Source organism: Mastigoproctus giganteus, chromosome 3 (assembly GCF_048544385.1).
Source record: "Mastigoproctus giganteus isolate SK-2022 chromosome 3, ASM4854438v1, whole genome shotgun sequence".
Taxonomy (NCBI): Eukaryota; Metazoa; Arthropoda; class Arachnida; order Uropygi; family Thelyphonidae; genus Mastigoproctus; species Mastigoproctus giganteus.
This window is the reverse complement of record NC_143577.1, coordinates 258,332,513-258,356,570: the sequence shown is the minus strand read 5'-3', so window position 1 is coordinate 258,356,570 and position 24,058 is coordinate 258,332,513. Positions and strand designations below refer to the sequence as shown.

The 24,058-nt window shown below is 41.9% G+C and overlaps 1 protein-coding gene across 1 annotated transcript in view; it reads right to left on the bottom strand.

Annotated features, from left to right (window-relative positions):
• Window positions 1–24,058, bottom strand: part of LOC150089100 (uncharacterized) — a 129,394-nt gene that overhangs the window by 291 nt on the left and 105,045 nt on the right. The window contains exon 4 of the mRNA XM_090370410.1: window positions 6,522–6,660. Within this exon, the coding sequence (XP_090226536.1) occupies window positions 6,522–6,660 (139 nt within the window). The remainder of the gene's footprint in view (window positions 1–6,521; window positions 6,661–24,058) is intronic.

The following is a 24,058-nucleotide window of genomic DNA, read 5'->3' as shown; positions in this document are numbered from 1 at the left end:
CACGCACAATTCACACACACACATGCAAACATTACTAATACCAGGTTTCTAAATTAGCCTCGAACACGAGCCCCATTTAACAGCCCCTCGTGACCCTTCAACAGGGCTCGCTTGATCTCAATCCCACCCAGCGGAAACACTTTTTTAGTAATTTTACAAAAGGCACGATTCCTTTCTTTGTGTGAAGTGCAAGCCTACTTGGAGGACAAACTACACCACGAGAAATTCGACGCAATATCAAAAATATTTTTCTTCTGTCGTTATAGCTCAGGGTTGGTGTTAGCCTACCCGACGATGGTCCACCAGTAAAAGCTCTCTCAGAAATCAAAAACTTCTCAAAATTTTTTATTCTCTTAATCTTGAAGTCCTCTTCTACGTCATCCATCCATACTTTCCGCGGTCTTCCTCTCGCCTTCCTCCTGATAAGTTTCCATTTCATTATCCTCATCAATGCCATTAACTCCTTGCCTAACAAATCTACGATCGGTCCCTACGAGTTCCCTATTTTTGCTTTAGAAATATTTGCAACAACAACACATCGATATTGTTGATGCGTTGTTCCAAAACATGTAAAAAAACATCGTGGGAATCGTGGAGTCTCGAAACTTGATCGTAGACATGTTGGACGGACAACTTGTGTAGTGGAGACCCCTCTAATTTTCCTAAAATCGGACGAATGCTGACTTATTGTGATTCTAATTTTCTGTTTTGGAGGATCCGTGTCCTCATTTTAAATTAAAAATGAACGGTGCGAATAAAGTGATATTTAGATTGTTAAGAAATATTAAAGGGATATCTTAAGTTTCAGAAATATTTATATTTTGAATCAGAAATTTTCTTACCCCAGATTTTTTAGGAATGACTGCATCCGGGTAAGTTGTAATTAGAATAGTATCGAAATAAATAAACCAAGTAAGAGGACGAAGGAATAAAAGCAAGCTTTGATCCTAAATCCACGCGTGGCAAAATTAGAAAAGCTTCAAGGTTTTTTTGGAGAGAGAGTGGATATGAAAGTTTCCACTCGGAAATCCGGGTGCGTTGACTACCCGTCCTCGTTAGTAGAGGTCCTTGATGGGGGAGGGGGTTGTTATGTTTTGTTATTAAATTTGAGCTTGTAGGATATTTGTTTTAGATTTTAGGAGAGCAAGAGGAAGACCGCGGAAAAGATGGATGGATGACGTAGAAGAGGACTTAAAGATCATGACAAGAAGAAGTTTGACTTCTGGGAGAGCTTACTGGTGGAACATCGTTGAGAAGACTAAGATCCATCCTGGGTTATAATGCCAGAAGAAGAAGCATCTTTATTGATCTGTTTGCTGATCTTATTGCAGGTTTCTAACTTAAATTTTGTCTTGTTTGTCTATTATTATGGTGTTTTCAAAAGATGGGTGAAGTCGTGTGTCTAAGTGGTGAGCTGCCATCACAGAACTAATTTTTTCTGTATTATTTGAGACTACTTTTAAACTGCTTTTAGATTCTCATATGTAACGATGTTCTCGTGCTGCCTATATACTGTATATGCAATAGCAGTCTGGTGTGCAAGGAATTGCATAAACCACGTTTGTTTATGATTAAAGAGGCCTGTGCGCTCTGGATTCATATCATCAAAACTAAAATCACTGTAACACAGAGCGAAAACGGATACAAAAATAGATTTCGACAAGTTTAATAATAGGAAATATACATATATTAGATTAGGTACATACAAACACGTTTGTTTGTTGTTTTTTTATTGTTTGTTGAATTTTTAAGGTATGCCCATAGTTCCCTGGAGCTGCCAAGGGCTAGGTTTACTCCGGTATCTTTCAAAATTTTTTAAAAGGCTGTTGGTACGTTTCAATATACGGGAGCCCTCTCAATTGCTTTTTTAGCGCTTCTCTTTTTGGTTTTTCTTTACTGTTTCTTTCGACAGTATTTAAGGCATTCTTTATGAGACATTTCGAGTAACCGCGGTTGGGGAATCTGTCTTTAAGTGATTCGATTTCCTGCTTGCAATCATCCTCTATAGATGAATACATGAAGGCATTGTTGAACTGGACCATTCAATTTGATTTTATTGTGAGGAAGGGGTCCGTAGCTATCAAAATGCAAATAATTTCCCCTTTTTTATAAGTTTGTGATATATTTTGGTGCCATCTGTTGTTAAGGTTACATTTAGGAAGTTTATGCTACTGTTTTCTTCATTTTCTCTTGTGAATTGTAGCCTTTCATCTACATTTTTCAACTCATGAAAGATTGTATTTATGGTATCTGGTTTGCTTATAAGCGGACAGTCTTCCATAAAATTTAAGGAATGGGGAAGAGTACTTGGAAATGGGGTGGTTTTCTACTTCCAGGAGGTGAATTTCAGAGAAATGTCCGCTTATAGAACCGCCCATTGGTACCCCAAACACTTGTTGCTAAAAGACTCCTTCGTGGTGAAATGATTTGCGGATAACAGTAGGATATAATAATGTTTATTATATCAGTGATTTCTAATTTTGTTTTGATTTTTATTGCGGGGTCATTGCTCAACAAGTCCCGAGTAGCCTTCACCGCTTTTTGAGGGTGTACGTTTGTATATAGTGATTTTATATCGAAGGAATATAATTTGTCATCGAGTTCTAATTTTATATTTTGGACTGAAGAAAAGAGGCGTTCCGTACTTTTTATTTGGAAGAAGTTTTGTTGAAAGTCAACTACAAATTTTGCTAAGTTTGCTGTTGACGCCTTTTTGAAAGTTACTAGGGGTTGTTAAAAACGTATTATGCTTTAATTGTTTGTCGGGTTTTTAATGACAACAAATATGTGGAGCGAACGTGGTGTATGGCTAAGAGGTCTGGGTGCGGATTGCTTGCAATCTTTTCTCCGGAGCGCAATCTTTAATTCTTTATCAATTTATTATCTGATACGATTTTTGCCTAGTTTCTAATATGGATTTGTGTCTTGTAGGAAGTTTGTCGGTTTGTTGTCATAATCGGATTTTGTTTTTTCAGAAAAAGAAACAAAAAAAAGAAAAAAAAACTGGCGGAATATCGTCAGTCCTAGAGGTGTCTTCAAAAGACTTATTGGACTGACGATAGGGGTGTTCAGCAAAATGATTATGAGATTCGATTCACATTGAAACTGACTCTATCCATATAATTTTTCCTCTTTATTTATTTATTTTATGTATTTTCTGATACACTCTAATAAGTTTAATTGTATATCTGCATGAGCCACCCTCCGAGATAATTTCTGCACAGGGGTGTTCGTTGAATAAACTGATGATAATAATACTGTTAGTTGTTCCGCTGTCATCCCAACCAGGCAAATCTATGGGCTCTTCACAAATCTGACAATGTCCGCACTGTGAATAAGATGGTCAAGTTTATGGTTCATTCTGATCCTCCAGGATCCATCAATGTCTTGTACGTAAAATTCTACGCACGAACACTCTCAACAACTGTCCATCTTTACTCGTAAACGTCCAAGCTTCACACCCGTATGTCACAACTGGTCTAGTGACAATTTTGTATATTCTAATTTTAAATGTGTTCAATACTCTGGATTTCATATGCACAGAAGCATCTGTTTCCACTCAGGATACGGGACGGGACTTAATTTCATTTCTAATACAGTTTGACTGGTTTATCTGCGAACCTAATAGGTAAAATTCTGAACATGCTCAAACGAGAAGCCACTGCTTCTTAAATTTTCAGCGTTGTCTGCCATTCTCCGGATTATCATATATTTTGTCTTCGCTTCATTCATCCTAAGTCCTCTTCTTGCTTCACTATCCAGCCTGGCCACTGTTTCCTTTAGTGCTCCTTTCGTCCTATTGATAATAGCGACAGCATCAGCATATGCACAGAGCTGCACTGTGTTTATGTCCACGTGTCCAATCACTTCTAGTTTTCTGACAGCCGCCTCTAAAACCAAGTTGTTGAATAACAGAGTAGAAAGTTCACCGCCTTCTGTAACACCAGTGTTAATGTCAAAGGGAGTCGTCAAGTCGTTGTTAATTCTCACCACTGCCTTAGAGCCAGCCAGGGTTCCTTTTCTGCGCCTAACAATCTTTGCAGGTATGCCCAGGAGAAGGAGATCATTTCCTCACTTCACGCAATCAAAAAGTTTGTTTGAAATCCACACATCGATGAAATAAGTGTACTTAAATGCTTTTTTCCTGAACCTGCCTCAAGATGAAAATCTGGTCATTTGTTGAGCGATTCGGTTTGAAACCATACCGCTATTCTCCAATGATTATTTTTTATTATTCTTATTATCAGGTTATTCGTTGTATTGTATTATTATTATTATTATTATCAAACACCCCTGTACAGAAAATATCTAGGAGGGTGGCTCACACGTCCATTCAACAAAACAAATTAGATCGTTGGAATAAAATATCAGAAAATAGAAAAGTAAATAACAAGGGAAAATTACGCTCATTAACACGATGAATTGAGTCTCTTAGCAATTCTGTTCAATGGTATTCCTCCGTCCTTTGAGAATCTTTTGAAGACTATTTAGCATTATATGCAGATTATTAAGAGTTCATAGGCGCTCAAAGTCTCTTGTTACGATAACTCTTCATTCCTGAATGCCTTTCTTCATTAAATTTGTAGTTTGGTATACATTTCCGGAGTTTCCTGTAGTTTTGTCATAGTACAACCTGTTCGGGTCGATTTTGAAGGTCCCTAAAGAGCTCGAGAGTATTTGCGGGAAACAGCCGCCTTAATCCCTCCGTGTTATGGAGGGTGCTACGAAGGCTATGAGGGTGTCGAGCCTGGCACCAGGACGAGGCCTGAGCAAAAGGTTTTCAATTTGAGGGGCATCCAATCTACCAGGCGGAAGTTGTGCCAGAGTAGAGATATTACTTAAGGGTTGAATCCACGAAGCTGTGTTCAAGTTTGTATACCGTATGGCGATATGGTAAAGGGATTCCCGGCAATCCTATTCAACCACCGGAGCAGCCGGTATTCCAGGCTGAGAAACTTCCTAATATAAGTATTTGGGGCACAGAACCAAATAATTGAAGCATAAAGGGGAGCAGGAACGATATATCTTTGGATGTAATGGGTCACTAGTTGCTGGTTTCCAATCCCAGTTATCTCCTGTCTTACAGCTCAGATGGCAGCGAGAATTTTTGTTCTAGTGTTCTGAAAGTGCCTTTGAAAGGTGAGGCCCTCGTCCCACGTCTCTCCTAAGTCGATGTATCAGCTGACTTTCTTAACCTGTGCTCCATTAATAGATAATTCAATTTGATTCTTCAGATTATGTATTCTTCTTCAAAGTGTCGATCCACCGTTCTTCAGCAACCCTGCAGTTATTCCATCAGCTCCCGGTGCTTTAAAGTTCTTTAAGCGCTTAATAATTTTTCGGATTTCTTCAAAGCTGGGGTCTTCAATAAAAAACATTAAATAAGAAAAATGCAAATTCTTGGAGGTCGAGAACGGGAGTTCCGCCTGCTTCGTAGTAATGAAGTTTAAAAAATTCGGTCGTCCCGAGATTTCCGACAGATTGAGAATCCGCAAAGGTTAAAATGAGGGAGCAAAACTGAGTTGAAATGAATGAGGGTCAGACAATCACTATTCAAAACACGACCAGCGAAGCCGCAACTTTGTCGCTCTACTCTTTAAAGGAGGAAGGACTCTGAGGAATATTTTTCTCGGTGGGCGAGTCTGGTTTCTTCGCTCCGTTTGAAATGGTGCAATCGTCCAGTTCAGATAAAATCAGAAGGTCAGAGAACGTCGGCCACATCTGTGGAAATAAGAAAAAGATGACGATGCGTGTCTAATGTGAAGCGGCGTCTGAAACAGAAGTTCAACTCCGCCATGTTAACTTTGTGGTGCTGCGAAACCACTGGGTCAAATCCAACTGACAAGAACGGTCCATGGAAGGACAAGATAACATTTCAGAACATTTCGACATTTCGAGCACCCACAGGAGGAAGTCAATAGTTCGAATTCTACCGAGGAACCTTTAGGAATGTACCGAAGATCTTGCAAAAATAAGTGAAAGCTTTCCGGGAAAAAATCGAGCTGTACATTCCCCCACCCCAATCCCAAAAGAATTATATATTTTTAGACCAGCCGAATAATTAAATTCATCTGCCGCGCTGCGTATCTTATGTCTGTTAATTGCGTGTGTTGTCTGGTCGATTTGTCTGTTTCGCTGGACGAAAAACCCCCGTTTTTGGGAAAAACCTCGCTATGTACGCCTGAGACCGACTAACTGAGCCACGGAGTGAAAAAAGCCTACTAAAGTTCCTCGCGTCATCGACGGGATTCGAACCCGGGCCTTTTCCACCCGGTGTGGGGAGGACGATGACGATACCACTACGCTACCAGCGCAGAAACCCGAATCCCAAAGTGAAATCGTCCTCTTGGCGTTGCCCAGAAGGGTAGACAATCGGAAATATTTTGAAACAAGAAAAAGAGAACTTATAGGGTGGGCCACCGCAAGAGAGCAGAAATTGCGGCCACCCAAACTATTTCCCCCAAAAGAATCAGAAATCGTGTCGGTCGGTTGGCATCGCCCCACGAGAGAATGATACGTACCAACACGTCTGTCGCAGTCCTTCTTCGATGTTTGCGTTGTCCTCGACCTTGGACAGGTGGACCATCTCCTGGTACTGCAGCGCGCACTTGCTCTCGTCCTTCGAGATGTTCTTGAAGCAGGGGGCGTAGCGAAGATAATCTGCGGAAGAAAGAGAAATTCCTTAAAACGCATTTCGAGAAATTTCCGTTTTTGTTTGCGCGGTCAGAGGGAGGCCCGCGAGGCTTCTCGTTAGGACCCTTATTTATTTATTTATAACGCGCGATGATTTTTACTTCCACGACTCGTCATGATCGCTCGAGACACGGAAAGTACCGGAGGAAGGCGGTCACGAAGACGGAGCCTGACGTGTTCACTAAATTAATTCGCTCTCTCTCTCTCTCTCCGCAGTTATTTTTAAGAAATCGTTTTGAAATATCGGACGGGCGAATCTTTGAGGGGTGTTTGGATAAATACGGTAATCACACCCTCTAGTCACGTGCTGTTTACGGGTGTCTCGAAAGAGAAATAAACGGATAATAATAATAAAATTACAAACCGAACCCAACCCGATATTTGGGTGCTGAAAAAAGGTCGTTTGCCAATTCGACGAACTCGCCGAGTTTTAAAAATGGATGGCGACTGCTTCTGCGTTTCGAGTGTCGCCTCCGTTAATCCGCGCGGTTTAACGAACTGGAAGCGTTAAAATGGAACGAAAATAAAAAGAAAAATAACTTTAAAATTGATAACGGCCGCTCTGGGAAAGCGCGCGCTTCTGCGAACTTCTTTTGTATTCTCGAAACACAAAGGCGTTCGCGTTCCCCCTCGTTAAGTGCGCGTGAGGTGTATTTTTACCGTTTCCACGGCAACCCGCAGTTAGTTCACCGCGGAAGGGCCAAACCGAACTTAAATTCTGAATAACCGAACCCGACGAGAACAACACGAGCCCAACTCAGCCGCAGAAAGGCGTTGGTTATTTAAGGATGAAAGAAAGAAAGAAAGAAAGAAAGAAGAATGAAACTGCAGAGAGAGACGGACGGTGCAACGAACGGAACAGAATTTGTATTTCGGGACTGCTACACGTGGAGAAATAAACTGCTGCGCCCTTCCCACAGGGTTCACAACGGACACCACAACACTCTTGCTCGGTTTGATGGTATTCGAGCGAGCGGTTTGTTGTTTTTTTTTTTTTTTAGATGAAGCGAAAGTAAGAGTGACGCCAAAGTGAGCCTCAAATCTTAATCTAAAAATAGGCATTTTGCAGTTGAGCAGGTTCGGTAAATGCGGCGGCCCGCAGGGTTCATCCCTGGGCCCACAGTTAAAGTGAATCGCTAGAAGACCTCGAAAACCTTCGTCAACCGTACTTTTTTTTTTCCCCCTTTTTGTTAATCTCCACAAGCCTTCCATTCGTGATTACTTCGAGACACACACGTTCTTTTACGTTTTGTACGTATTTAAACGTTAAATAAGAAAAACACACGCGCTCTTCGGCAAACAAAGGATTTGTAAGGGTTTTTAAAGCGCGGGTACGATAAATAAGGAAACGTTGTTTCAATTTAAAAGAATCCTTTTCAAAACGAGAGATAAAATGGAAAATATTAAAATTAAACTTACATTTTAGATCTTTAAGACGGCGCATAAAACAGAAAAATCGAATATTGTAAACTATAAGAAGACAGATTTCATTTTTAATCCTGGTTTTACTAAGAAAGATCTTGTTTTCATTTAGAAATTCTATCGAAATATTCAAATTTAAGACGAGTTGTTCTTCATTTGGTGATACGAAATAAATTGCGTTCCCTCGGGGGCCCTGGGGGACAGTTGAAGTTATTGCGTGGTGGGGGCATCGATTTGGCCTTCAACTATAGAGTGCAGTAAATTACAATCTGACATATTTCTTCTCTCTTTTAAGGCGGGGAGACTAAAAATCTTACACCAATCCTTAAAAGAATTAAAATCCAGAACTAAATAAAGAGATTTTTGCACCCGTTCTGACATTTTTATTTTCCAAAGGGGATCCACACATATATTGCGTACTCCAAAATTAGTCGAACAAATGATACGTAGGCCCATTTTGGAATATCGGGGCCAATAAAATGAAAGCGAGCTCTTTTTATTAATCATAGCATTGCAGAATGCTAGTTGAGAGAGGCGTAAGAACCATTGGTAGTTCTTAAAAGAGTACTCCTAAATGGACAATTTCGTGTACTCTTAGAATGAGTAAGGACGATTCCAAAGAATAATTATAACGAACAACTAATTGTTTGTGAGAAGTACTATAGTTATGACGTGCCAGTTTTCGATATTCACGGATGGACAGGCCTTGCATTTTAATCCAATTAAAGATGAACTGAATACCCTTTTGTAATTCATCAATATGGAGAGTGAGAGAGAGAGAGAGAGAGTAACAAATCCATTGATTCTTAATCTCTCTGTACAATTTCACATCATCGGCACGAGTGAGGATACTGAAGTTGGCTTCCTGTAAACATCCGTATAATGTTATCATCCGAGAATATGCTAAAGAGCAAATGATCCAAGCGGGAGGAACCCACTGGGAGATCCGTCTGTATATTAATATAATCCGAACAAGAATCACTAAAATAGATAATACCCTTCGTATTCTTAAAATAATCTTGAAACCAGGTTAAAGCCAATTCCCAGTATCCCCATATCAACACGCTTTTAATACACGAGCATAAAATGAGCGACTCAATGGAAAGCTTTTTGAAGATCTGAATAGATTGTCAACCTGTCCTCAAGCGCCTTCCTAATATCATGTCAATAGATTCGTAACAGTCGATTCTATAAAACCAAGATGAATGTGATGCGTTTTATTATCGAAAAAAGCCGTTATTTTGCGCAATTTTATGAGTGAATTTGATTTGTGGAAGAAGCAGGAATACTTTTATCACGTTTCTTATAAGAGGGACTAATAGCAGTAATCTTCACTTTTTTAGATTACTTTAGAACACGATCCCGAATTGAAAATAAAATGTAACGATTGTGTGAATAACGAAATACAGCAATTCTCCCAAATACCCTCCAATTTGGTGTTAGAGTTCATTGGAAATTTGCTGATTTTTGTGGTCACTAATATTTCTGGGCTAATTTCAAAATTACTTTTATATAAGAACTTTATTGTAAGGAGGTACTAAATAATCATTACCAAACATGTACTGCAAAAGAAGGCTATTCTTGCATTCATCATTTTTAATGTTTTTCAACGCATTCCTTAAATTGTTTCATATTTCGAAGTTTTCTTTTCTTTGTTTTATCTTTTACACTCTGGACTTGTAATCGCACTCTGGACTTTTAATCCTTGTTGTATGCCAAGAGAGAGAGAGAGAGAGAGAGAGAGAGAGAGAGAGAGAGAGAGAGATTAGAAGTCACAGTTATCTCTAATGGAGATTCGCCAGCTCTTTTTTCGGAAATGCGAGTGGCATCGGAGATGATCCTCTTTGCGAGATGTGAGTTTTAGTTCGGATTGAAGTTGGCGAAGCCCTTTCCAACTTTGAAAAATTAACAACCCACACTTCGTACGATGTCGCTTTAATTTCTTGTAAACTCGCAAATTGCGCTTTGAATGTAAAAATAATAAGACAACGATATGCAAATAAGTACAAATGTTTTACAATTTATACGTATAAGTTATGTTTGTGTGTGCACCCTCTGCTCAAGAGCTTTCCCCGGGTGGTTCTTAGCCGAAAATAAGAACATTTCTGCGGGTGTCCACCATCGTTTTCTGATCAGCAATCGACTTCCACACGGCAGCCTTCGAAATTTCCACCGATGTTCGCTGCCTCCGACGAATTGCGAACAGTGAAAGGGAAGACATCCCCGAACACAGGGGGATCTCTCTTTTCCTCACGCAGCTGCTTCGCACTGTTCTCAATATGGCGAGCAGCAGATAATCTCAGCGATTTTGATCGAGCTTCTCGCCGCACCTTTTACCACTTTCTTGAGACGTCAGCGGACAGCCCCTTGTAGCATTTTCGAATGCCTCCTTACGACGTCTGATGCGCTTCTTCTGGAGCAAGAAAGCCTGGAGACCATCTTCTGTTTCTCACGCTCTCTAAGGGCTACAAGGACACCGGCGCTTTTCTTGAAATGGAGTTTAATTAAAAATGCACGTCTTCGGGGACACTTTGCAACGAACCTGACTGCAGTTGCATCCCTCTCTCTCTCTCTCAGTTAAAGCTCCAACTTCAGGTTTGTTTGTTTGTATTCACGGCGAAGACACTTCAATTTCTCCGAGTCATTCGTTTTTAAAACGAACGCAAAAGAAACTCGCTTATTGGAGGGATTAAATCGTGCGTGTGGTACACAGCGTACAGTGCTCTTCGGTAATGAACCATCGTTATGAACAGAGTCAGAACAAGCTTCGGATTTTTATTTATATTTTATTTGTTTTTCACCACGGGATTTTTTCCCTTCTGGAGTGGGCCCCGAGGGGAAGCTGCCCCACCATTTGGCAACGTCCGGTGATGTTGAATTCAGACGGTACGAGCTTTACTGGGACTGGCCCATCCCGTGGTGTGGACGAGTACCCAGAATCATGTGTCCGGGGGGGATGCTTCTGAGTGGCCAAGCGACCAAACACAACAACGACAGAACAATACTCTCCACTCACACAAACCTATGTGGACATGTATTTTTGTGTCTTCTGTACAGCGCCCCTAAACGTTAGTTCATCTGTGCCGTGGTTCTCTGTGATCACATACAAAACCCTTTACGATGGCCACAAAAGAGAGCACTGCTGTGCTTGCGTAGTTGTGTGTTGTTCCTGGCCACTAAGCTACCAGGAAACAGCGATCACCAGGAAAGCTGCAGCACCCGGCGCAGCGTGCAGTCTTTGCACGTGTGGCACCAAATAGGGAATCGCGGTTCCTGGAATATCCTCCGAAGGAGGTGGGGGAGTGAGAGACTTTCGTAGGAGATCAGACGAGGATTCTCGCGGCTCAACAGGTGGCGGAATACACGCAGAAATAAATCGTCTTCTGGCTCCCCGACGTCCTCTTTCTTTCTTTCTTTCCTTTCGCTTATCAGACAGTCGCCACGGTAACGCAGACAGAACGAAGAAGGAGGGAGAGCGAAGAGAGCCCGTCCAGCGTTTGTCGCACTCTCCCCGAGCGACGACACGCTGGAAAACGCAATCGCGATAACGAGGGAGGCTGTGGCGCTCGAGGCGAATGGTCAAACATCGCTGCAGTTCGTTATCCCTTACCGGGGGTTGTTTAATTTCGCGATTTTTGACTGCGTTCTGTTTGCGGCGTGTTTCCAATCGGCGTGGGAGTCTGCGGGTGGTTTATCAGCCCCTCGAGCGCCGAAAGGATTCCCGGACGGAGTTTAATCGCGTTTAATGAAGTAAACGAAGCTGCACGGAGCCGACGATTATTTCCGCGTGGGAGGACCGGGCTGCCGCGCTTGTCGTGTTTGCCGAGAGAAGGTTAATGAAACGAGTGAGGGCGGGGCGAGTAGGGGGCCGGGGAGCTTCCACCGCTCGAGGGATGTCGAGATATCGGAGACAGAGCGAAGCCGCTGGGGATGCTCCTGTTTGCACGCCCTCCGTCATTTGTGATGGCCAGGAAGGAAGGTCGAGCGGCGGAGAATTGCTGAGTGCACCCTGTCGACCAGCAACGTTTCTTCAGTGTCTTTGAAAAGTTGTAACGATTCCTCCGACAGTTCAGAAGATCGCGTATTCCGATGCGTGACATCTTACGACAGTAGTTGACCGGAATTTGGCCAGAGGATGCCAAATGAACGTTGTCGATCAACTGACTTTATTTATTTAGATTTTCGCCCTCGGAGGTCAATTCTGCCAGAAGGGTATTCGTCCCTAACAGTCATACCCTTTACAAATGTCCGAAATAACGCGAACAGAATTTAATGTTGGCTGTTTGACAAAAGTGTCTCTTCAAATATTGACAGTTCGCAAGAGATGATCTGGCGACACAGAGAGAGAGAGAGAGAGAGAGAGAGAGAGAGAGAGAGAGAGGGGGGGGGGTTATTCAACCAAACAGGGGCGGGGTCGCTGAAAACAATCAATAGGAAGTTTGTAGAAATTTCCCGCAGCTTTGTACATCCTACACCTTCCATCGGAACAGAAAGTTGCTGTGCGTGAAATTGAACAGTTGTTTGCCAATAACATATTTAACGTTTGTAAGTTTGCTTCTGAACCGATTTCAATCTCTCCTTTCCATTTCTCTGCAGAAAATGGAAACTGTCAAGTGATGTACAACACGGAATTAACTACTCAAGAGACACAGCAATAGTCTGCCCAAATGACCACAACTTACAAGCAGAATAAAAATGACATTTCGATCTCTGTGAACGGGATTACTGTGGAAAAAGTGCACTCTCACCTGGACCTGGGTCTTAAGTGGGATGACAGACTCGCCTTTGCTCAACACTTCGCCCATATGAAGACAATAACATTCTCTGCTTTATGGGCTACTAGACAGGAACTGGTAGGAATTAGGGATCCTCAGCTAGCGACCAAGTACATTTTAAAGTGTGTCCTGCCAAGTGCAATGTATGCCTCGCAAATCTGGTCTTCAGATTCACATTATTATTATTATTATTATTATTATTATTATTATTATTATTATTATCTGTTTATTTCCATAAGGAAACCACCCCGGGACGGCAAAGTGCCAGGAGGGTGCTAAGTACATATCAGGGTACGAGATACTACGTGCAGTGGGTTACATGTACTGAACACGTAGTCTCGTCCCGAAATATTATATTTTATATTTAAACATAAATTTATATACTGTACACATTTTATGTTTAATATATTACACATTAATGATTGTGTACATCCATTATACAAATCTTATATTTACAATTCACTAATAAAGTATATTTTTACAGTCAACAAATTATTATTGTTCTTAAAGCAGAAATTTTCTCTTTTACTCTCAATTCTTTGGTACTTTGCAGCCGATTCATATTTCGGTAAGTCTGTACGAATTCTGGAAGATCTCTTTCCGGTATGCTGCATCCTCACACAGTTTTTCGGCATCTTTATGCATCTAGGGAGTTAAATACTTTTGCTGTATTTGATGGGAAGAATCTTTGCAGGCTACTAAGATTGTTCAGGACTGGACGCAGTGGATTATTTACTTCTCCGCAACGTCTAGCAGTGGCACGCGGTTTGACTAGAATAATATCCAGGACTGGAGCATCCACTCTGCCTGTGAGCATTTGTGCGAGAGTGTGTATGTTCCTGTTAATTGTCGGCTGCATCCAGGGTGTGATGTTAAGGTTTGAGTAGAGAATGGCCCTTGAGATAGTAAAAGGGTGGCCAGCAACTCTGTTAAGCCATCGCAAGAACCAGTACTCGATCCCAAGGACGGACTTAATCGAGTACTGGTTCTTGCGATGGATTAACAGAGTTGCTGCCCACTCTTTTACTATCTCAAGGGCCATTCTCTACTCAAACCTTAACATCACACCCTGGATGCAGCGGACAATTAACAGGAACATACACACTCTCGCACAAATTCTCACAGGCAGAGTAGATGCTCCAGTCCTGCTCACAGGCAGAGTAGATGCTCTAGTCATGGATAAAATTGTAGTCAAACCGCGTGCCACTGCTAGACGTTGCGGAGAAGTAAATAATCCACTGCGTCCAGTCCTGAACAATCTTTTAGTAGCCTGCAAAGATTCTTCTCATCAAATGCAGCGAAAATATTTAACTCCCTAGAGGCACAAAGATGCCGAAAAACTGTGTGAGGATGCAGCATACCGGAAGGAGATCTTCCAGAATTCTTACCGGAAAGAGATCTTCCAGAATTCGTACAGACTTACCGAAATATGAATCGGCTGCAAAGTACCAAAGAATTGTGAGTAAAAGTTAAACTTTCTGCTTTAAGAACAATAATAATTTGGTAAGCTGTTGACTGGAAAAATATACGTTCCCTAACAGTTGTGTAAATTAATATGGAATTACTGAATTATAAATATATGATTTGTATAATGTATGTACATAGTGATTAATGTGTAATTTCATTAAATATAAAATGTATTTGGGGACGAGACTACGTGCTCTGCATATGTAACCCACTGCCCATAGTATCTCGCACCCTGACATATAATTAGCACCCTCCTGGCACTTCACCGTTCCTTTACTGGAATAAACAGATGGAAATAATAATAATAGGCTAAAATCTACAGCAAGTAACTGCTATATGAAGAATACACTTAACAGGGGGGGAAGCTACCGCGATGCTGGCATAAATCTGACACATAATCAGGAACTGGACGGGATTGATTTAACCCTTCAGCAGAGTGGAGTTTGACTCTGTTCCGTTGGTTGGCTATGAGCTGGAGTCTGTTACTTTCACTAAGGAAGCGCTAATATAGAATATTAACTCCCTTAGGGCCATAGGGCAGCTGGTGTCTATCGAGTCGCACACTTCATGGCAAACTGCCTCAGCTCATTTCTAATTGAACCACTCCGAGCAATTTATACCTCTATCCTTGCTTGCCGAGTTTTCTCTGTAAACTGGAATAAGTACGCTGTCATCGCAATGCCAAAAATGACAAAGCCTACTCTCGTGGAGCACCATAGGCTATATCTACCGTGTCCACAGTCTTAAAAATACTGGAGGAAGCTCTACTGCCAAAGTTGATGCAACAGATCCTGGCCAGCCAGCCTCAATAAAAATTCATTATGCTATGACTAATAGTCCCTCAAAGTTCAAACCTTCTAACTACAAATGAAGTTGCTAAAATATATGCTGATATAAAAGCAGCCTGCGATAGTCTAAATGTACGTGCCCTACTGCATCTGCTCCAACACACCTTCCAAATATAGGGAAACATGATGAAGTTCCTCCAGTCCTACTAAACTGTCGTTCCATGTATTTCCATACAGAGAATCAGATTCTCCAACACCCAATCCATGCAGGAGTTGTGCAAAGTGGAGTTGTAAGAACTATTCTTATATATATTTTTAGGAATTTATAATTTACAATATCTAATGTTTTTAACAGATAAGCACTCAGCAGATTTGCTTGTGCGTGCACCTTTCAATACTGAGAGATTAGCTTAACAGCAGGAGGGGCGCTGACCGAACTGGGATACAATGGGTAGGCCAGTTTGACGCAGTTCGTGTGTACCGAAAAAGGGCTGTGGCCAACTGACGGTAGCGGGGGACAAAAGAACGCCCACACCCCTAAAGTGGTTTCGTACTCCATCCAAAGGGAAGACCCAGATCAGAGAGCTCACCCTGTTCGAGCGGTAAACAAAGTCCAAACAGGCCGACACGGGAGGCACTCTCAATAATTTCCCAGGTGGTGTCTTGGAAGGAAGCGTGACGGAAGAGGTAAGTGTAAGTGTAAGTCTAAGCGTGTGTTGTTGTCTTACGGCACCAGGGATTTCCCCATCTCCGTGTTGCTTTCAGTGTGGTGAACCAGTTCACTGGGAAATGCCAGAGATTTAAAAGTGTGTGGGAATTGTTCGTGTGTTGTGTTCTGTACCGTTGTTCATCTGGTCATTTAGCCGTTGGACCCCTATTGAGGCCCAACGTTGTCCCACTTACGCCCCGTGGAGGCAGACCAGGAACCCAGTAGCTGTAGATTCACTCTGGCAGGTCCTGCCGCTTAATTTCCTGGGATTTCGGCGGCTAGGACCTTAAAAAAAAAAATAAAAAATAAATAAATAAATAAAATAAAATAAAATAAAATAAAATAAATAATAATAATAATAAAAAATAAAAAATAATAAATAAAAAATAAAAAATAATAAATAAAAAATATAATAAAAATAAAAATAATAATAAAAAATAAAAAAATATATATAAAAATAAAATAAATAAATAAAGAAAAAATAAATAAATAAAAAATCTGCGCTATTGTAGGGGTAATGTCGCTTTCGTTTGCTAGGCCGAGTTTTGGGCGTAAGGTAATTTTATCATTTTAAGGTTTTGATGTGCGGGGCTTTCGCTATGATGAAGGTAGAGAGGGGAGGGAGACCGAAGAATGGGGGGAAAAGACAGAAATATGGGGCCAATAGAGTAGATAGCCCCAGTTTTCAGTGGGGCATGCCCATGCCCCACCAGAGTAGAAGTTTGGGGGTGGAGGAGAAAGAACAAAAATGTCCCCTCCCCCCAAGGAAGTGGAAATAATAGGTGAAGAGAGCTAGGGTGTCCTCTTCAGATCGCCATCAAGCTGTTTCCAACTGTGCTGCGTTTTGTCTGTTCTCTACTGTCTGTGCTGCATTCCCCCATCCTTGCTTTTCTCTTCCGTGTGATCAGCACTCTTCTTGTCCAAGTACTGGTTTTCTGCAGGGTTTCAGTTTTCTGTCACATTTGGCGGCGATTTTTTTTCAATCTCTGTGTACGTTGCTGTAGATAGCTATCAGTGTTTTTCTCCTGGTGAATAGGTCTTGCGCATACTGGGAGAGTGCCCTATATTCATCCTCAGTGTCCAGGAAGTGGTGCTCCAGTCCTTTTGGGAAGAAGTCCTTATGGGATATATATATTTTGGGAAATAATAAGGCAGAATGCGCTGGTCCCGAAGGAACTAGTAGTTGTTGGTGACTCTATTGTCAGGGAAACAGGGAACATGCTTTGTAAAAAAAGATAGGTGGAACAGGACCAGGGTATGTCTGCCAGGGGCGAAGGTTGATGACGTTGTAGAGCGAATATCATCTTTTAAGGGCACAAAAGGTGATATAGTTGTACACGTTGGCACTAATGATATTAAGAGTAGGAGACCGGCAGAATTACTTAACATGTACAGGTCACTGTTGAACAAAAGGCGAGAATTAAGGTTGAATTTGTCTGCAAGTGAATATACCTCCCTCAGTTACTATGCCACTCCCCTTTGGTGCCTTATGCCTCTGTTTGGTTCTCTGACTGAAGTTGTGTAGTTGCAAAGTGTTGCAATCTGCATGCAATCTTCATGTGGATTATGGTAAATGCCCCTCATCAATCTGCTTGCCCTTCTTGGAACCCAGTCTAGAATCTATAAGATGACTCAGTATAATATTCTAAATGGAGTCTTACCATTGTCTTATACAGAGGGATAAATATGACTCACTCACTACTTGCAAATATTTTAAAAATCACATAGCCGTGTGCCCTCTTCTGTTTCTGCTTTTTATTATATTTTCTGATTGCATTCTCTAGGTGAAGAACTACATTTAGCAGTAAATGTTAGTTTCTGTTTCTCAGATCATGCTTGCAATTGATCTGTCATTTTTAAGCAGTGTGAGGAGTTTGAAAAAATATATTTTTAAATTTAATCCTGTAATTCTGACTTAACCCTAAATGATAATGTATATGAAATTCTGAACATTTTCATTGAAAATGTTTAATGAAAAACTTTAACTTGTCTTTAAAATAAAGAAATGAAAACCATAATTTGAAAGTGTCTGCAATTCTGCCCAGACACGATAGGAGGGACTATATGATGAGAGCCTTGTCGATCAATTCGGCCCTGGAAAGATTGTGCAAGGCTCAAGGGGTAGAATATTTTTCAGCCTGGTCTGTACTTGTTAACAGGAGAGACTGCTTCTACAGGGATGGGATACACTTAAATAGAAAGGGTGCAAGAATATTTGCTGATGCTATCGAGGCAGTGTTAGGTGGGTCGGAAAACTGCTAGCTTGGGGGGAGACAAAGACCAATAGATTGACAGTAGCCACTGGCAGAGGTGAAAGAGATTCTTGCACTGCTTCTATTGGAATGAGCAGAAGCCTGAAAAACAAGATGCAGGATATTTCAGAGACTGCTGAGATTCATTGCGGTACAAGTAAACACATGGGTTGTGTTAGGGTAGCTAAGAATAGAAACAGGTGCAGGTATACTTGCGTGTACACCAATGCTAGGAGTTTAGTAAATAAATTTGATGAATTTGAGGTATTGCTCAAAACATCAAAGGCAGATATTGTTGGGATATCAGAGACGTGGTGTCACACAGATATAAGGGATGCAGAACTGCAATTTGGGGAGTACAACGTCTACAGAAAGGATAGACAGGATAGGAAGGGGGGAGGGGGTTATGCTATTAGTTAAGAAACACATAAAAACCAAGGCAGTGAAGCCAGTCGACATCGCTGGACAGTGCAGTGTTGAGTCAGTTTGGTGTGACATCAGCATTGGGAGATCAAAATTGAGAGTAGGAGTGTGCTATAGGCCTAATGACTCTGATGAGTATAATAAGATACTGTACAGGGAAATAGAATGGGCCAGTAAATCAGAGAGTCTTATAATGGGGGATTTTAATTTCCCAGATATTGACTGGAATTTGGGGGCTGGTCACTCACACACTAGCAAGGCTTTTTGTGGATTTATTAGATGATTGTTTTCTACATCAGCATGTTCGGGAGGCAACTAGAGGGAGTAATACTCTTGATTTGATTATCAGCAGTGATTCTTCATGCATTAAGAATCTGCAGATAAAGGAACCACTAGGTGGCAGTGATCACAGTGTGCCGAGGTGGGATTTACTCAAAGAGGTAACTACCATTAGGGGTAAAGGGAAGGGTTATTGCTTTCGTAAAGGCGACTACGATGGACTGAGACATTATTTAAATTCTATACAGTGGGACCAACTGATGATGTTACCAACAGCAAATGCAAAATGGGAAGCATTCAAAGAACTTATCTTGGAAGATACTAGGCTTTACATACCAACTAAGAAATATTGTTCAAGGTTTAGGCCAAAATGGATGTCAGATGAACTAATGAGGCATATGGCAGAGAAGAAAAATGCATGGGATACTTACAAATTAACACATGACACAGAAGCCTATGATAGATACAAGTTGATCTGTAACCAAGTTACAAAGGAGGTTAGGCAGGCGAAGGCAGATTACGAAAAATCCTTGGCGAGGGATGCAAAGAAAAACAGCAAAGAGTTCTTTGCTTATGTAAACTCTAGAAGGAAGGGGATGAATCAGATTGGTCCACTTGATATTGATGGGTCAACTGTTGATGATCCTGCTCAGATAGCTAACAAACTAAATGAATATTTTGCATCGACATTCACACATGAGGAGTTATTCAGCAAGGGGAATGCCAGAGGTGTATTCAACTCTAGCAGTAAGCTACAGAATCTTGAAATAACTGGGAGTAAAGTGGAGGAGAAACTGTTGAAGATAAACACAAGAAAGGCACCCGGGGTGGATGGGATCTATCCAGTTATATTAAAGGAGGCAGCAAAGGAAGTAAGCAAACCCTTAGCCATAATTATGAGAGCTTCCTTGGACTCAGGGGAAGTACCCATGGACTGGAGATGTGCAAATGTGACCCCAATTCACAAAGGAGGATCAAAGGCTGACACAAGTAATTATAGACCTGTGAGCTTAACTTCTGTTCCAGGAAAATTAATGGAGGCACTGGTTAAAGAAGCACTGCAGGATCATTTAGACAAGACTTCAGTTATAGCTCAGACACAGCATGGTTTTGTTAAGGGGAAGTCTTGCCTGACCAACTTGATTGGATACTATGATGCAGTCACAAAAGAACTGGATGCAGGGAATAACTTTGATATTATATACTTGGATCTTAGAAAGGCTTTTGATACTGTTGCACATGGAAGACTGCTACACAAATTGGAGCAGTGTGACATTGGAGGCAAATTGCTGCTATGGATAAAGGGGTGGTTGAGCGGGAGAAGACAGAGAGTGGTAATCAATGGACACTACTCATCGTGGACTAATGTTATTAGTGGAGTCCCTCAGGGCTCAGTGTTGGGTCCATTATTGTTTTCTGTATTTATAAATGATATTGATGATGGTATATCAAGCTTAATGTCCAAGTTTGCAGATGATACAAAGGTTGGCAGGGTTGTCAAGGACACTACTGACACTATGCTGCTGCAACAGGATCTGGAAAGGTTGAGCAGATGGGCTGAGAGGTGGCAAATGAAGTTTAACATTGACAAATGTAAAGTACTACACATGGGAAACAGCAACCCCAGAGCAACGTATCAACTCTGTGGTACTACACTGACAGTGGTAGAGAATGAAAGGGACTTGGGGGTGATTGTGCAGGCAGATATGAAGTTCTCTGAGCAGTGCAGACGGGCTGCAAAAGTAGCTCATGGAGTATTGTCAATGATATACAGGAATTTTTCCAGCAGGGATAAGGAGGTGATTATTCCATTGTATAAGGCAATGGTCAGGCCACACCTAGAGTACTGTATACAGGTCTGGAGGCCTCATTTCAAGAAGGATGTAGAGCTGCTGGAACGAGTACAGAGAAGGGCAACAAGATTAGTGAATGGAACAAAGGGGTGCTCTTACGAAGAAAGGCTTAAGTTTTGCAAATTACAGTGTCTGGAGACTAGGCACCAGCGAGGTGATCTGATAGAGGTGTATAAAGCCTTGAATGGTTTGAGCATGCTCAATGCTGATGGGATTCTTCCTCTTGCTCAGAATAATCACCTGAGAAGGCATAAATTCAAATTGAGAAAAGACAGATGTAGGATAGACGTGAGGAAATTTGCCTTTAGCCAGCGGGTGGTTGGTTGGTGGAACAGACTTCCATCCCTTGTAGTGGAGGTAGATAGCCTAAATAAGTTTAAGGCTCAGCTGGACAGGTATTTTGAACGAACAGAGGGGTGAAGTGGAAGTGGGTTTTTTTTTTTTTTTTTCGCTGATGCTGCATAAGCTTGCTTTCTTGCATCAAATGCCTCTACTAATGCTAATGCTAATTTTTGCAAAAAAATATCTCAACCTTGTTATTAGTAGCCCTCTGAGGTCTTCATAGTGTTGACAATCATAGACTATGTGGCTCCAGCTTTCACTTTCCCCACATATGCAGTTGGGGTCCTCAACGAGCCGGAAGCCAAACAGCTTCTCCTTGTAGGGTCTGTGTCCGGTTAATAGTGTTGTCATATGGTACCCTGGGAAGTACCAGGCCGGCTGCTTTGGGTATATTTTCCGGAGGTCTGGTAGAAATCTTTTTGTTACTTCGCCTTTTGTAGTCTCTGTCCATCTTCTCTGCCAAAGATCTAGGAGGTGGGTCTGTAGCCTATTTTTTTCGTGTTTTAGGTTGCCCGCCGGGTCAGTCGTGTATCCTTGGTGGGTAGCGGCCACTCCCCTGGCCAGCAAAAACAGTAGCCCCGCCTGAACTGCCTCCAGGTCCAGAGGGAGCGCTCCAGCAAGTACCTGCAATGCTGGGGTACTTACCGTGCTGCAGGCGCGCGTTGTTGATAGCAGTATGGTCCTTTGGGTCATTACTAGTGTTCTTTTGTTGACTAACAGTGTCGTTTTTGGATACAACACCGCTGCTGCATAGGTGATTGCAGGCAGGAATGTTGTTTCGTAGTAAAGCATCAGTGCTTTTTTCTTGAGTCCCCAATCTTTCCTTGTGATTCTGGTTACCAGTCCAGAGTATCCTCTGATTTTTCTTCTGATGTATTTCAGATGCGGCTGGAACGTCAGGTTTTTATCTAGGATAACGCCCAGATACTTCAGTTGGCTCACAAATTTGATTGTTACATTGTTGATTTTAATTTGCAGGGGTCGTCGTAGTTGCAGAGTCCCCTTTAGCAGGATCGATGAGGTCTTGTCTGACAATATTTTCAGCTGGTTCTTTGATGCCCATTGCTGCAGCCGCTGCAGTCCCTGGAGTCCGCCTCTACCGTCAATGTCAAGTCGTCCGCGAAGGCGTGTGCTGCCACAGAACCCAGGTCCGTAGTCAGGAATTCATCGAGGACCATTGTCCACAAGAGCGGCCCGAGCACCGACCCCTGCGGACATCCTCTGTGCACCTCTCTTGTTATTTTTTGATAGTGTACGTTGATTTCCACTCTTCTTTGCGTTAAATAGCTTTTAATTACTTTGTAGAGGTTAAGAGGCACCTCAGCCTCCCTCAACGTTGCCAGGACGCTTGGCCACCAAAGTGAATGAAACGCCCCAGCAAAGTCAACAGAGATGAGCAGCAGATACTTTCGTCTACAATCCTGGAATATCCTTAACAAGTTTCCCAGTGCGTCCACAGTTGAGGATCCTGGTCTGAAGCCATACTGATTTCTGGCATGTAGGCCTGTCGCTTCATAGTGTTTTATAACTCTCACATGGAGTAATCTTTCAAACAATTTGCTTGCCACTAGGAGCAGTGCGATGGGTCGATATGAATCCGGAAATTCTGGATTTTTGGTAGGATTTTTCAGTATTAGTTTTAAATTTGCTGTTTTCCATGCAGTTGGGAAATGTCCTGTTTCCAAGCATCGATTGTACAGTGTGAGGAGTAGGTGCGGTTTGTATTCGACGGTAAGGGGTAAGTGGTAAGTGGTAAGTGGTAGCGGGCATCCCAAAGATAGTTCTACAGATTGCTTAGTGCCCGGATGTTCTCGACACAAAGAAGGGAGCTCGACCTACCAGACGCGGGTCGGGACGACGAGAAAAAAAAATAAGCAAATGAAATTAGAGATGAAGATGGATAGAGAACTAATGATTGGACGAAAAATAAGGGAGAGTTTGGAACAAAAAAAGTGATGAAGAGCCGAGCCGAGCCGAGGAGTCAGAGTTAGACTCCCGAAACCTGAAGGGAAGGATCCGGAGGAGAATCCCGGGGAGGCGCGTGAGAGTGGCGGAAAGAAAAATTTGAGTGCGGGAAACGCGTACGGAAAGTCCGATCATGATAGCTGAGTGGGTAAAGGTAATAGCGAAAGGCAGAATGACCTTTTTTTTTTTTTTTTTTTTTTTTTTTATGTGAACCCCAAACACGAGAGGTATTAGAACCTATAGTACTTAGTACCGTGCTTGGGTTTGAGGTTAAGAAGACGAAAGAAGATATTTGTTGACATTGGACTTGAACTTCTGTAGACTGTAATTTTCAGGAAATACGTACGAAGGAAGGTTGTTCCAGAAAACGGCAGTTGAATGAATAAACGAGGAAGATGAAAAGTTGGTTCTGTGGGTTTGAAGTTGGACAGTAAATGGAAGTTGGCTGGTGGAGCCACGGGTTCGGACTGTTTTGAAAGGGAGAGCGGGAATTATAGAAGCCAATTCAGAAGAACAGTGCCCATGGAAGTATCTGTAGAAGAGGCATGCAGCAGAAACAGTGCGTCTATGAGAAAGCGAGTGGAGAGACTCTGTTAGAGATGAATCATTAATTAACCTAACTGCCCTTTTCTGAATGGAATCAAGAAGCCTGAAAGAGGTTTTGGGGGCACCACCCCAGATGTGGGAACAATATTCCATGGCAGGGCGGATTTGCGATTTATACAGAGTGAGCAGCTGTTTGGGAGAAAAGTAACGCCGAGAGCGAAAGAGAAAACCAGTTTTTTTAGATGCAGAGGAAGCAATATTTGTAATGTGCTTGTGCCAAGAGAGATTAGAAGTCAGGGTAATCCCCAAACGAGATAAATCATTTTGTCTAGAAATCGGAGTGTCGCTAAAGATAAGCATAGGAGCAGAAAAATCATTTTTGCGAGATATAAGACAAGACTGAGTTTTAGAAGGGTTGAAATCAACTAAGTTGTCTTTGCTCCACTGGAGAATTACCTGAAGATCGGCATTTAAGGAATTGGTAGCAGATTTTCGAGAAGTAGAAGCTGATTGAGCAGGACAAGGTTTCTCAAAATGGAAAGTT